Source organism: Schistocerca americana, chromosome 1 (genome assembly GCF_021461395.2).
Source record: "Schistocerca americana isolate TAMUIC-IGC-003095 chromosome 1, iqSchAmer2.1, whole genome shotgun sequence".
In the NCBI taxonomy this organism is placed as follows: Eukaryota; Metazoa; Arthropoda; class Insecta; order Orthoptera; family Acrididae; genus Schistocerca; species Schistocerca americana.
The window spans coordinates 20,695,121-20,710,390 of NC_060119.1; the positions used below are offsets into that span (position 1 = coordinate 20,695,121).

Sequence of the window (15,270 nt, forward strand, 5' to 3'; positions counted from 1 at the left end):
TACTTTCACTGCTGAATTGATGGCCATTAAATTAGCCCTTAGCTATGTTTGTTCTTGCACTGGCAAGAGTATTCCACTCTGTAGTGACTCCCTTAGCTGACTTCAGACTATAAACCAGTGCTACTCTCCTCGCACACTGGTTTTGGCTATCGATGGTCTTGTCTATGACCTTCATCAAGCTGGGTGGCCAGTTGTTTTCGTTTGGCCCCTGGCATCCACCAGGTGGCTGATTCTGGATATTGGGGCGCCAGAACCAGAATTCGGTCGTTTATATGCCATCAATTCCATTCTCGGTATGGTCTGACCCGATCTCCCCAAACTGAGGACTGTTAAGGAGACCACGACCCCGTGGCAGCCTTCCCTGCGTGCTTCTCGCAGGGAATCCACTGTCCTCTGTAGACTTCGCATTAGCTACACTTGGCTGACCCTTGGCCACATTGTCATACGTGAGGATCTCCTCACTGCCGATGCACAGCTGCTCTGATGGTGGCCTCCTTAATCGTAGACTGCCCTAATTAGGTTACTTTGAGGCGGTATCCATCTTCCTGACACACTACACCTCGTGCTAGCAGACAACGCCAACTTCGTTGATCTAGTTGATGTTTTGCCCGTGAAGCTGGTCTCTCTTCTTCCTTGTAAAGTAGGGCTGCTTGGCCTAATACGCCGCCTGAGGGGTTGGTGGGGCTCCCCTCTCCCGTTGCCCTCCCCCCTCCCTCCCCCCCTCCCCACCACCAGTGGGTTCCGTGCTGGGTGGCTCAGCCTGGCCTATACCGTTTTTTAACGTTTTTATCCTTTTCCATTTCTTGGTTTTAACGCCTTGACTTGACTGATCTTTTGACGACTTGTCTGTAATGTCTTTTTTCTGGGCTTTTATCTCTTTTTTTATTGTGTTAGAGACACTTAGGCTTTGCAGGATTTGCCTTTCGCCCTCTTCCTTTCACGACTACTCCTGGTTTGCATCTTAACGGATGAAGGGACTTATGACCTTTCACTCCAAACCAATCCAATCTAGTCGAATTGTGTGGTGGGCATTGAAGTCTGCACAGATGAGGAAGCGTTTTGGCATGTGTTGCAACATTGCGTGTGTGTGTTGTTCGACATTGTCACTGGTAGGGCACAGATTCACAGTTGCAATGGAGAATTTTTATTAGTTAGTACTTCTACTGTATTACTTGAAAGTCAAGGGTAGGTAGGGGCATGGTTATTGGTTTATAGTTGAATTTTGTACTAGGCAATATGGCTACTCCATCTTTTCAACCCCTCTATCCGATCTTATTACTGGATATTCTCGACATCTAATAGACATGTTTGGTTTAATCCAGTTTTCACTTATAACAGTGACAGGGTAGTCTTTAATATAAAGTTCGTGCATGAACGACACACTATTAGCATAAGTAACTGGCAGTCCAGTGGAGAACTTCAATATGTTATTCTGTTCATATGAGTAACGCGTAAGTATGGCCCATGTCTGTTCTAATCCATATTTACTTTTTTTATACTATCGAAGCTACCATGTTATATATATTAGTGTGGCCAAACTATCTTTGTTTAATGAGATAAGCTGTGTTACTAGATCTGTTATTCCAACCACCAACTGTTAGATTATCGCCGTGTTCTTATACTCCCCTCCTGATGTATGAACCTGTTGTGGTTCAGGAGTTTGTGATCGTGGTGAATATGGATTCTATTTAATAGGAGGTAGAACTTGGAGTTGTCGTAGTCTTTATTTGCTATGGCCTTCTGTGGTGAACGTTGTCTTGTATCTGTGCGGAATGCTTGTCATGTGGAGGGGGTAGTCTTTCTCCCATTCAGATTTATTCTTACCAAGATTGCCTGCCACAGCAAGCATAATGTCGTAGTGTTACATATTCTTCAGCTTCCGTAAAGGATATATTGTATGTAGCTGAGGCTCTCTTAATCTCTCCTTGTTTGAGATGTACTGGGCAGGACTGACAGGTGCCTCTCGACGGTATGAACCATATCGTCGAGTGGACGTGGCGCACTGTTTCACTTGTGCACTCGGCTGTCTGTGACTGTCACTGGGTACTGAGGTGGTCGTATCGAAGTCGTCTAAAACACAGCCTCACTTCATTGTCACATATTCTGGTAGGAACCGGGATGCACATGTAACCACATATGTTGCTGTGGTTTGTAGTTTCTGAATTATTTATTGTCTTGATCATTCTGCGCACATTGATGACTATAATTGTAGATTGAATAGCGTCCTTCAGCCCTAACTCGGTTAGTTCGACATCTACATCCCTAATAACTCCCTGCCTATGAATTATGTGGTTGGTATGTATGTTATCATCTGTTTATGATGCAGCGGATTGTCCTCCACAAACTTGTTTGCAGCCTCACTTGTTGATAAATCAGTACGAATTCTGCTTTTCCCACAACCTTGAGATTCGGGATTTTCTGCTTGTGCTCAGAATCTGAGGTAAATAGTATCTTCCCTAAGGCCATGGGGTGGTATTTACCTACGTTACCATTAAGTTCCTGAACAAATACATAAAACGTGCCTACTGCATTAGTGTGATACCTATTATCTTTGTTTTGATCATATATTAGCTGTACATTTGTTTGCGAAGGATTTTCCCTTGGTATATTACTGTTTTCTCGCATAAGTCGTGTGCTAAATGAGTTACTACCCAGTTTCGCCCTCCAGGTCCCCCTGCGAGGAAGGGGGGCATTGTCAGACGTGCCTGTGTCGAGTGTTGTCGAACGCCTTACTTCCTTCGTTATTTGTTGCTGGTCTTGTCGAATGACGACCTCGTGTCTTCTCTTTTAATTCTTCCTTCCCTTCCATTCCAGTTCAGAGCTCGCCGTTTGCTCAGTATGTATACTCATGTTCAGGCGAGCTTCCTCTCCTTTTAATTCTCGGTTGCATAACCCCACGACAGGGAGGAGGCCTCCCCCCCCCCCCCTCCCCTCCCCAAATGGACCACTGTCCATATTTATTGTGCCACTCTTTGTTCAGATTACGCAGAGTTTCGGCCCTGCTTTATTTAACACACTCGACATGCATTATCCTAATAACTTTTTTTCTGCATTTCACAAAAAGAAAAATTAACTGTTGCAATCCTATTTACTCGATTGCTAACCAAAGACCCTGTCGCGACTGTTTTGTTAGACTGCGCGTGACGTCATTTTACTGAAACCAGCATCAAGTCACGTGACTTGGGGCACGAAGCCGAACGTGTCATTACACATATATAGTGAACAATTCATGACATTTTTGTTACAGATCAAATGTTGTGCTTTTTACCTGATGCAGAAGTAAAGACCTTCACATATGCTCAGATTAGATAGTTGTTTTGTATCCTACAGATTAGGTAAAGTGACGAAAATCTGTTGTGTAAGTGAATGACTTTAAAATACTTGCAGAGGTATTTCCATAACTTGAAAGTTTATATAGATGTTGGTCCTTGGATGTAAAACTTTGTGAATGACTAAGATTTTGGGACGATACGTCGTTAATATCTAGCTCATTACACCAGTATAAACTACGTTTTGTAATATATTATGCTTCCTATATTGATATCGTTTCGGTATCTGTACTGGATTAAGCAAAAGTTAGAAGACTACGTGTTTATTTTGTGTAAATACATGACATTATGCGAATTTACTTTCTTACTAAAGCCTACTAAAGAATTTCACACACATTCTTGTGGAATCGTTAGAAAACTAATGCTGCGTTTGAAATTGTTATTTTGTCTTCCACGTCTCTGGAAGCGGCGAACTTAAAGAATTCACATGCAAAAAAAAGTTTTCAGTAAAGAAGTCATTCTGTCGCTTGTTAGAAGAACTGTCAATACGTTTCAACTTCACCACACGATAACCACTGCTTTATTATCAGAAATGTGGGAGAAACTAGGTTAACTGCACTACTGCATGTGTGAGAGTAGTAATACAATTCGTTGAATTGTGAAAATCAATGCTTGATTTCAGCTATAAATGAGCGAAATTGTAACTGTCAGCTCCACTTAACACAGCGCGTAACGACAGGAACTCGACTTCCTGCCCCGAGGTTTCAAGCGTCAGCACGTGTTTGTGTCTTTCTAGTGGACTGGTCTTGTAAACTTCCCATTGAGCTTATTTTGATAGTCCATGCACATCGTGGTGCTCTGTGTAATTGTTATTGATTGTTAGCAATGTTGGTAGATGGTCTGAACCTAGTGGGTCGATTGGAAGTGCCCAGTTGGAAATGTTGGCAGTGCTAGGAGAACATAGTTTAATGTTCACTGTTGACTGTCTTTTAAAGCGATGAAATGTAACAATTGTTTTAAAGCGATGAGATATTAAAGTGTGTGAGCAATCACTCATTACAATCAGCTGATTATCTTTTATCGCTATCAGTAAGTTGGTACATTCTCTAGCTGTGTAATCCCTGCCCCCAACTCGTGTGCAGTTTGAGATCGATTTGTCAGATGTAATGACTGTTATATCTTAGGGAAGACCTTATACGTCCGCGGCTCGTGGTGTAGAGGCTAGCGTTGCTGTCTCTGGATCACGGGGGTCCGGGGTTCGATTTCGGGCCGGGTTGGGAATTTCCTCTGCCCGCGGACTGCGTGTTTGTGTTGGCATCATCACCACCACCACCGTCATCATCATCATCTGTGACAGTAGATAGAGTGGATTGTGTAAAAATTGGGACTTTGTATGGGCGCTGATGAGCTCGCAGTTGAGCGCCCCACAAACCAAACGGAAGCTTCACCTTCTATTTTATTTCTTAGTGGTTTGTAAACCAAATAGCCACACGGCCTTTTCCATCCAATCTGTCAGATCTTAGCATAGAATATCCTTTGAAAGTTGCAGGCGGACACTGTTGGGACCATGTTTAGATTCCACACAGATACATAGATTAATATAGCAGAAATGTAACCATAGTATGTTGTTATCAAGGTGTCAACAGCAGCTGTCAGTTTTTAAAAACGAAGAGAGTATCTCAAAGTCGGTGCCCAGCAGCTGAAGATTAATGAAACCCCATCAGCTTATTGACATACCAGCTATAACGATGTTCTAAGAACGTAAGTACTTCCAAAGTGAAACGTAAAAATTATGAAGTAATTTATAACTAATGAAAAGTACGATTGTTGCCAGCATCATATTTAAAGTACCAGGGAAGCGGGTTGCTAGCCGTACTTGCCCCGAGTCCCATTGGGTTTTACCCCTAACGGTTGAGGGACTAACCGGTGGATTTGGTAGTCTTTGCCGTATGAGCTCAAAGGTGAACACGACTCAGAATATGTCCGAGATGCCCAGCCTTATTCCAAGGTAACTGGTATCCCCACTGTCGGGACCACTTACTTGGCCACTCATACGTTGCCCGTGGTTCATGAACTAGGACATGACTACAGGAACCCACACCATGAACCACAGACAAAGGAGAAGGTACCTGGATTCGGTTAAGAATGATTTTGAAGTAATAGGTTTAACATCAGAAGAGGCACCAATGTTAGCACTGAATATAGGGGATCATGGAGGAATTTTATAAGGGGGCTGTGCTCCAGACTGAACGCTGAAAGGCATAATCAGTCTTAGATGATGATGATGATGATGATGATGATGAAAAGTACGAAAACCTTGTACAAATATCTGTATGTATTCCATGTAGCTCGAAAATGGTCATGGTGTCCAAATGAAGTCGTAGCCATAGGAACAGATTAATTAAATACTAGTATATCACCGCTATTAGTTAAAATTGTTTGATGTCTTGACAAGTCAAAGAATAGCATATTAATGTACTTAAAAACTATTTAACCACTGGTGGAAACAGACCAGTAGTAACCTTTCTTAAATGAAATAAGTTCTGTAGACTGATCAACCACCTGAAAATGAAAATGAGCCCTCTGCGTTCGAAATACATCGTGTATTTTGAACAAGGCAATTTGTTTTCCTTTTTCACGTCTTCGCGGACATATCGACTGCAGTAGTCATACATTTATGGGCGCTGATGACCATGCGTAGTGTGCTAACCCACAAATCACCACCACCACCAACACACACACACACACACACACACACACACACACACACACACACATAATCTGTAGATTTTGTCCTCTTGTTGAGAAAAAAACGAACATAATATTTATGCAAACAGCGGTCGCATTGTATTCACATCGGAAACATTCGTCGCTGGGTTTATAACGTTCAGCATGCTCTCGTAAATCTTAGAGAGAGAGCCACAACTTTCGCACACATTACTTTGTAACTCAGGAGTTGTAATATCAAAAACTTGAGCTTGTCTCTTACGAATAAGAAGTCTGTCGACAATAGAACTTTTTAGACCACCACTGCCTACTTAGGCCACGCACACACTAAAACTGGCCGAATTACCAAAGCGTTTGTAACTACGAAATGCGTTAAATAAGTTGATTTTATTCAGCATTTCAATGCACGATGTCATTCCCTACTCTTTTGTGCACAAAACCCTGTTTTTCATCATAATCTCCGTCGAGTGCGACGGCCTTACGCCACCTTTTTGGGAGGACCTGTTTGACTGCACCGTACCACTCTACCGGAACCCGTCTCGCTCAGTAACTTCCCTATCATTCACGCGCTCCTTTCCGTGGAGTGCATCCTTCATCGGGCCAAACAGCTGGGAGTCGGAAGGTGTCGGATGGACGGGGAAGAACAGTTCGGCAAAGTTTTGTGAGCCCCCCGCGGGTGCGCAGACTCGGGTGAGGCCGTGCGTTGCCGTGGAGAAGTAATAGTTCGTTTGAATTTTTGTGGCGACAAACATGTCGAAATCATTACTTGAATTTCCTGAGGTTAGCACAGTCCCTCGCACCGTGAGGGGAGACGAGACATCGGGCAGAACGACTGCCTCGTGGTCCCAGAAGGCCGTCACCGTCACCGTGACTGCCGGCTGAGGAGGTGGTGCGGCACCACGCCAGCAATTTCCGCACAGACGGCCCTTCGTTGCTGTTTACGGTCTTCTGTTTGGCGATTAGGAACGCAGAGGGCGCACACTTTTGAGTGCCCCAACTGGTGGGCGATTGTCACCATCACCGACAGAGACGACCAGTTGTGCAGCGAGGTGCTTGTGATCTGTCCGTCACCTGGAATGTGTGTGTGTGTGTGTGTGTGTGTGTCCGGGAGCTGCAACACTGCAGGAATCACAGCCGTGTTCGGCCGGGCACGTCTGCGCGACCTCGTCGGGGTCGTGACAGACGCGTCGCTCGACGACTCGCCGCGCTTTTGTTCACTGCCAGATCACCGTTCACGTTCTGCAAGTGCCTACGAATATCTCCGATGCTTCGGTTTTCCTCCAAAAGAAACTCAATGACGGCTCTGCTCGGAACGCTTGTCCGTTAGAGACGCTATTTTGAAAGCTACGTACAGCGCCGACACCCATCGGAACTTCACGAGAGTGTAGAGTCTGAAGCGTGATTATTCGACCAAGTCACGCAACAAATTCTGCAGTTCTTAAGCCGAAATTGCCGAGAAGAAATTGTCGCATTATTTATCGGACGTCCCTCGCGCTATTCCAGGTTTTTCCCTCACAACCAGAGCGGAGAAGGTAACAAACAGTAACCAGAACAGTCTTCGTTCGAATTACACAAATATCAAACTGCGAAGAAAAGTTGTTCCGTAAGTGTGTTTGTTGTCAGAGAAAATGTCCTTGTGGAAATCAGTCCGGGATTATTACAGGGGTAACTTTTTTAAGCAGAACACTGTAAGCCACGCCGTGTCTGCGACTTGACGTGTCTCGGAACGGTCGATCGCTACTGTCCCCAGCAAAGTGCTACACCCATACAACTTGCGATGTATTTAACGCCCAACAACAAATTACGTAAGCGACAAGTTTGTCACAAGAAAAAAATATTACACCTATCCAGAACAAGAGGTTCATCAAGGAGGATTTCTTTTCGAAAACAAAGACAATTGTGTGTCACTTGTTATTGCTCGTCAGAGGAAGAAGCGTTGCATGTGAATAGTGCCCATATCAATCAGGATGTGGACTTTGGAACACCTGGAACTTCGAGAATAACAAAAACCTTCAAACAGTATTTGCCCTCGCGGACATCCGAACTGTCGGATATTGTGCATTCTCACGTAATAGTGATCGAATACAGGACTTGATCACAGGGATAAGCTCGCCGAGTGACGCAACGGTTCTTACCGCTATGCCTTCCAGAGCTCCCTCCCCCTCGCCCCTCGGCCAGGACGTGGCCCCCTCCAGCGAGCGCCGTCGCCGCCCACCGTTCCACGCCACTTACTGTCTTACTTCTTTGACAAACATCTTCGACGTGGCGCTTAAAAGGCGCATTACGCTGTGTTGTGGATTGGCAAGAGAGCCAACCCACTATGAGAGGAAGCCGAAAGGCACGCGTTTTAGCTCACGCAGGCTGGCGTGAGGTCTGGAACAGGTCAAGGAAATGAGACTAGCAAAAAACGTACGTAGCTGCTGGAATACTTAACTTCAATCCATAATTGGTGAACATCGCTCTTGACGGTACATGTTTTACAGTATCAATAGTAACTGGTAATGGCGTCTTGCTAGGTCGTAGCAAATGACGTAGCTGAAGCCTATGCTAACTATCGTCTCGGCAAATGAGAGCGTATTTGTCAGTGAACCTTTCCTAGCAAAGTCGGCTGTACAACTGGGGCGAGTGCTAGGAAGTCTCTCTAGACCTGCCGTGTGGCGGCGCTCGGTCTGCAATCACTGATAGTGGCGACACGCGGGTCCGACGTATACTAACGGACCGCGGCCGATTTAAAGGCTACCACCTAGCAAGTGTGGTGTCTGGCGGTGACACCACACACTGCCCTCATATTTTTCGTCAGATTTAAAGATGGCGGGCAACAACTTCTTATTATGCTCTGCAGTTGATAGCACCACAGTTCATTGTGTTTGTGTTTGGAAGAAAAGCGGCGGAAAAAATAAAACAACTTGTGTGAGGCCATAGGTATTACGTCTAGATGATAAAAGCATTCAGCAAAATTTCATACGACAGCTGCAAGTGGAGGGCGTCAAGTCATATATATATATATATATATATATAAATCACGAATGGATGAGAGTGTATTTCAGTATTTGCTCAGTAAAGCGGCCTCTCGCATTACAAAACAGAGTACTCTCTTGAGAAATGCCATTTGTGCAGAAGACAGGCAAACTGTGACACTGGGATTTCTTGATACAGGAGAGAACTACTCTGATTTATAACGCAGCACTCGAATATCACATTGCGCATTAAAATAATTCCAGAAACGTGTGAAGGCATTGAAGGGGGAAATATGAAAAGGTAAACAAATGTTCTGTTCACTATATGGGCAGTAAGAACTATTTTTCCTTTTGATAATTTAATTAATGGAATTAGTGTTCTATAACAACTATAAAATTAATAAAAAGTACGAAACAGACGAAACGCTTTTTAACTTGTGGCATCCAGAATTCAAAAATAAAGTAGAATGGAAAACTAAGAAAGAATTTTTTATATTAGTGTGTCACCGCATCCTCTATTCCGGCTTGCTGAAAAGCTGCTGGATGTTTCCAGATGTAGAAGTGGATGGCTGTGGCAGTGAAGTCGCCTGCAGCATATTCCACCTGCCCATCAGCACACAATTAATAGCATGCAATGCGTCCCTTGCTCTCTCTCTCTCTCTCTCTCTCTCTCTCTCTCTCTCTCTCTCTCTCTCTCTCTCCCCCCCCCCCCCCCCCCCCCCGTCCATAAAGTTTATTTAAAAAGAAAAAAAGGCGAAGGAGCGCACCAACTTTGAAGCCATGTCAACTAAACACACTACAGAGACGTCAAATAGCTGTAGCGACGCCAGCGGTCGCATTTCACATTGCAGTGAACAGAAGACGATGCCCTACATTTAGCCGCCCGCGGTGGCCGGCGGTTCTAGGCGCTTCAGTCCGGAACCGCGCGACTGCTACGGTCGCAGGTTCGAATCCTGCCTCGGGCATGAATGTGTGTGATGTCCGTAGGTTAGGTAGGTTTAAGTAGTTCTAAGTTCTAGGGACTGATGACCTCAGATGTTAAGTCCCATAGTGCTCAGAGCCATTTGAACCATTTGCCCTAGATTTATTTGACGACAGCCGAGATTTGACAAACTTCCGTATTACACCATCAAATTTCTTTGAACAAAGATATTTGACATATAAATTTTGACAAAGAAATGTGATGGTGTGATACCGTCCTTAAAAGATTTTGCTTCCATGCGCACGCGCCTCCAAACTACATCGATATGTTGCGCCAAATGTCTCAGCTCGTAGAAACTGAAACGTACATTGCGGAATCAAAAATGCAAAATTGTGAAACACAACTTCCGTTTTAGTGGATTGTGTGGTTTATGGAGTTGCCGAATTTGTCGAGTACGACGATGTTAAGCTATATATAATGTCTTCAGATTGAAGTCGGGTAAATAACTTTGTATAAAATGAAATAAATTTGACCTGTTGACAATTAAGCTTCATACGACGACTAAGAACCTTCCTGCAGGGTATCTTCAAAGACAGGAATAATGCAGGGGTGGGGCACAAGTATGGAAACACCGTGAGAAACTCGTGCTGGAACATAAATACAGATGCTAGCCGAGCCCGCAGTTTGCGTCGTCGTCTGACCACGAGCGCCACCTGTGCCGTTGCAGGCATCAGTCGTGGTCAGAGCAGCGTATTGTGTGATGGCGAGTGATTGTCTTGGATATGAGTGAATTCGAATGTGGGCAAATTGTTAGTGGTCGTATGCTTCTGTAATCGAGGGAGCCCAAGTCTTTGCTGATTCGAAAAGCACCGTATCGAGGATTTATATCGCACGCAGAGAGAGCGGAAAATCGTCGTCGTCTCACACAATATGGAAGGAGGTGTGTCCTATATGATCGTGACAGATGGTAATTGAAGATGACTAAAAATAAAAGGACGACAGCTGGAAAAGTCACTGCTGAACCGATTGTCGCACTTGCGAATCGTGTCGGCACCAAAACAGCACGAAGCAGCGAATTGCAGGGCGAGCTGGAATCTGAAAACCGCTCATCAGTTGTGCGAACACCCCTAACAGCAGGAACGTTGTGGCCGCCTTGGGTGATCAGATCCATTTCACGGTGATGCTGTTTTTCAAGACATGGAAAAATATGGCCCAACCATCTCTCCTCGTTGCCTCCAGATTTTCTTTTTCTCCTAATTGCCGGCCCACTGTATACCTGCAAGTTTTCTGTAACAACTATTCACAATTACACTCGAAGAAAACTAACCGCGTGTTTGAAAGCGTGTTGTTTACAAACAGCAGAAACAAAAGAATACCGACCGTTGCATTCCAAGGATAGCTAACACACACTGGGGTTTTAAAAAAAAAATCCAGAACGTACAATGTAGGGGATATAAACATTTAAATTTATGCAGAAAAGTGGGCGTGGCACATACACACGTGGGAGGAAAATGCTCTTTAAATGCTCGAAAAAAATTTTTTTCAGCAAAATCCTTTTGAGTATTAAATAAAATCTTAATCTATCGAAATATGATGAAAACCGAAAATCGAGTTTTTTTCGACCAGAACCACGGTGTGGTCCCCTTAAAATCATGTCAATAATGTGCTTGATGTGTTAAACTATCTAAGGATGGATGCGGAAATAGAATTCGGAAGTATTCTTGAAGACGCTATTAAACTGGCAAAAGATATTGGAAGTGTAATAGCAATACCAAGAACTATTTCAACACAAACCAAAAGAGACAACGTTCCCGCTTCAGACGCCGAGGAATACTTCAGGCGAACAGTATTTTTACCTGTTGTGGATCGTTTCATTGCCGATCTAGAAACAAGATTTCTCAAAGATTTTCGCAGCATATTACCACTTCAAGGTCTTATTCCTTCATACTGTTTAAAATACGGTGCGGACGAAGTGATCCAGGCATTCAAGAAATATCAACAGTTTTTGGAAAGTTCTTCGCTTTTAATGGAAGGAGAGCTGAAAATATGGAAGAAAAAGTGGATTGATGAAAGTAAAAGACTTGAAACAGCAACTCAAGCTTTAAAGAACTATGACAAGCAGTTTTTCCCAAATGTGTATCTTTTACTTCAAATATTTGGGACTATTCCTGTCACCACAAGCACTCCTGAACGGAGCTTCTCTACTTTGAGACGAATACAGACTTATTTGCGTAACACAATGGGGGAGGTAAGACTAATTGGATTGGCTCTTGCAAATATCCATAAAGAAAGAGATACGGACATTGAAAATACCATTGACGTATTCAGTAAAAAGAAGCAGAGACGAATGAGCATGACAAATTGGGCAGAACACGGAAATATCCAGTGAATTTTGTTACAGAATTCTTTTTATATTCATGTCAAGTTCAAGTTTTTACATTCATGTCGTCGTCTGTATCCAGAAAATTAATGAAAACTTATTTGTTGTAAGTTGACTTTGTTATGTTTTATGTAATTTATAAAATCTCCCGTGTTAAAATAAGTTTTGTATTACCCTCAACTCCACAACAATTACCAAAAACTACTTTAAGAAACAACAAATTTTACCAGTTTGTCGGTGGAGGACCCCCAACTCTCCTTTTGTTTAGCAAATATTCCATTCCCCCAAACTCCCTCACCACCATTAGCCGCCCCCTCCCGCCGACCGACTTCTAGAATCGCGCGTAATCCAAATTTGGTATAAAAGTCACCCGTTGCAAGCTGTTGTTGTTGTGTTCTTCAGTCCTGAGACTGGTTTGATGCAGCTCTCCATGTTACTCTATCCTGTGCAAGCTTCTTCATCTCCCAGTACCTACATCCTTCTGAATCTGCTTAGTGTATTGATCTCTTGGTCTCCCTCTACGATTTTTACTCTCCACGCTGCCATCCAATGCTAAATTTGTGATCCCTTGATGCCTCAAAACATGTCCTACCAACCGGTCCCTTCTTTTTGTCAAGTTGTGCCACAAACTTCTCTTCTCCCCAATCCTATTCAATACCTCCTCATTAGTTATGTATTCTACGCATCTAATCTTCAACATTCTTCTGTAGCACCACATTTCGAAAGCTTCTATTCTCTTCTTGTCCAAACTATTTATCGTCCATGTCTCACTCCCATACATGGCTACACTCCATACAAATACTTTCAGAAACGACTTCCTGACACTTAAATCTATACTCGATGTTACCAAATTTATCTTCTCCAGAAACGCTTTCCTTGCCATTGCCAGTCTACATTTTATATCCTCTCTAGTTCGACCATCATCAGTTATTTTACTCCCTAAATAGCAAAACTCCTTTACTACTTTGTCTCATTTCCTAATCTAATCCCCTCAGCATCACCCGATTTAATTTGACTACATTCCATTATCCTCGTTTTGCTTTTGTTGATGTTCATCTTATATTCTCCTATCAAGACACTGTCCATTCCGTTCAACTGCTCTTCCAAGTCCTTTGCTGTCTCTGACAGAATTACAATGTCATCGGCGAACCTCAAAGTTTTTATTTCTTCTCCATGAATTTTAATACCTACTCCGAAGTTTCCTTTTGTTTCCTTTACTGCTTGCTCAATATACAGATTGAATAACATCGGGGAGAGAGTACAACCCTGTCTCACTCCTTTCCCAACCACTGCTTCCCTTTCATGCCCCTCGACTCTTATAACTGCCATCTGGTTTCTGTACAAATTGTAAATAGCCTTTCGCTCCCTTTATTTTGCCCCTGCCACCTTCAGAATTTGAAAGAGAGTATTCCAGTTAACGTTGTCAAAAGCTTTCTCTAAGTCTACAAACGTAGGTTTGCCTTTCCTTAATCTTTCTTCTAAGATAAGTCGTAAGGTCAGTATTGCCTCACGTGTTCCAGTATTTCTACGGAATCCAAACTGATCTTCCCCGAGGTCCGCTTCTACTAGTTTTTCCATTCGTCTGTAAAGAATTCGCGGTAGTATTTTGCAGCTGTGACTTATTAAACTGATAGTTCGGTAATTTTCACATCTGTCAACACCTGCTTTGCAAGCTAACGAAATTTTATTACCAGCCTTATCACTGCAGTTTCCCAAGGAGAAAATCTTAAATCTCGCTTTCAGTTTGTATTTCTCGTACCGCTGTTGCTTAGATTCTGGTTTACCTACAGTCGCGTTCTTTGGTTTTTTCTGTCGTCTTTCATCACAATGAACGCAGCACAAATTGCCTTGCAAAGAAATCAGTGCATAGCAAATTGCTTGCTGCGCAATGAGGCAACGTTTGGATACGAAAACGCGTGCGTTCTTTCAGCTATTTTTCGTGCGTTTATTCTGTTGTTTCAGTGATTCCTCTCGGGAAAAGTGGTATCGTGTGGGCAAATCTTAGGCGGGACGTAACTGTCGCGGTCACGTTCTTTTTCAACCTACACGTATTTCTGGTACGATGTCGATCTTTTAATAACGGTTTTTGGAAACGTGACACACGAGAGAAGCAGCAAACATCAAATGTCATCGGTTTTTCTGTTCTTTTACGGAAGTTGCAAATTTTAGCGCGGCACGTACGCAATAATAAACTGACAGATGTCTGGAGGTCGTTGACGAGCGTGCCGCCCGGAGCGCTGTGCTCAGTGTCCTCGCGCAGTAGCGCCGCGCAGCGGCTAGCGGGGGAACTACCCAGCCAGCGACCAGTGCAACGCAGTAAGGTGTCGGCCGCGGTCGCGAGTGCGAGCGGTGTGGAACGTGACGTTCAGTTCAGTGCCGAGACTACGTCGATCCGCCTTTTGGTGCGTCACGGCTGCGAGGCGGCGGCTCTGGCGTCGGCACGGGCACAGGCTGCCGGCGACATGCGGCGGTAGCAGCAGCAGGGCGGAGGCCGGGAAGACGGCGGGGCCATCGATCCGCGGCCGCGACCACGGCGACTGGATGGTGCGATGGTGCACAGTGAGGGCGGCCCCGGCACCAGGGCCATGTTCTACCGCGACAACTCGACGTCGGCGCTCGGCCTGCCCAAGAGCCCCAGCTTCCACAGCGGCCTAGATCTGGTGGCGGCGGCCGACCCGGGGACGGCCGGAGGGGGGGACGGCGGTGGTGGCGTCGGCGTCGGGCTGCCCGGCGGGGGCGCCATGGCCAAGGCCGGCGAGGCGCGCTCCGCCGCCGACGTGCTGGGCTACGGGCAGGCGATGCCCAGGCAGCTGCCCCCGCTGCTAGGTAACTCTGCCGGCCAATCGATGCGCGCCCAGGAACAGGTGCGCCTGGCGCCCGGTCGATAGCGCGCGCTGGGATGCTGGCTCTCCCCTCCCCTCCCCTACCCCACTCTGTGGCACGTGTGCGCTACGCTACTACTCTGCCATACACACCGACCAAGATATTTTTGTTCTACTCTTGCTTTACCAGTGC

The 15,270-nt window shown here is 44.8% G+C and overlaps 1 protein-coding gene across 3 annotated transcripts in view; it reads left to right on the top strand.

The window, feature by feature from the left end:
• Positions 1 to 15,270, top strand: part of LOC124545827 (serine/threonine-protein phosphatase 2A 56 kDa regulatory subunit gamma isoform) — a 327,568-nt gene that overhangs the window by 172,733 nt on the left and 139,565 nt on the right. Inside the window, exon 1 of one of the 3 annotated variants that reach the window (XM_047124799.1) lies at positions 14,565 to 15,081. The exons of the other annotated variants lie outside the window; for them this stretch is intronic. Coding sequence (XP_046980755.1) covers positions 14,805 to 15,081 — 277 coding nt within the window. The 5' untranslated portion in view covers positions 14,565 to 14,804. Of the gene's footprint in view, positions 1 to 14,564; positions 15,082 to 15,270 lie in introns of those variants that run through there. 3 annotated transcript variants of the gene reach the window in all.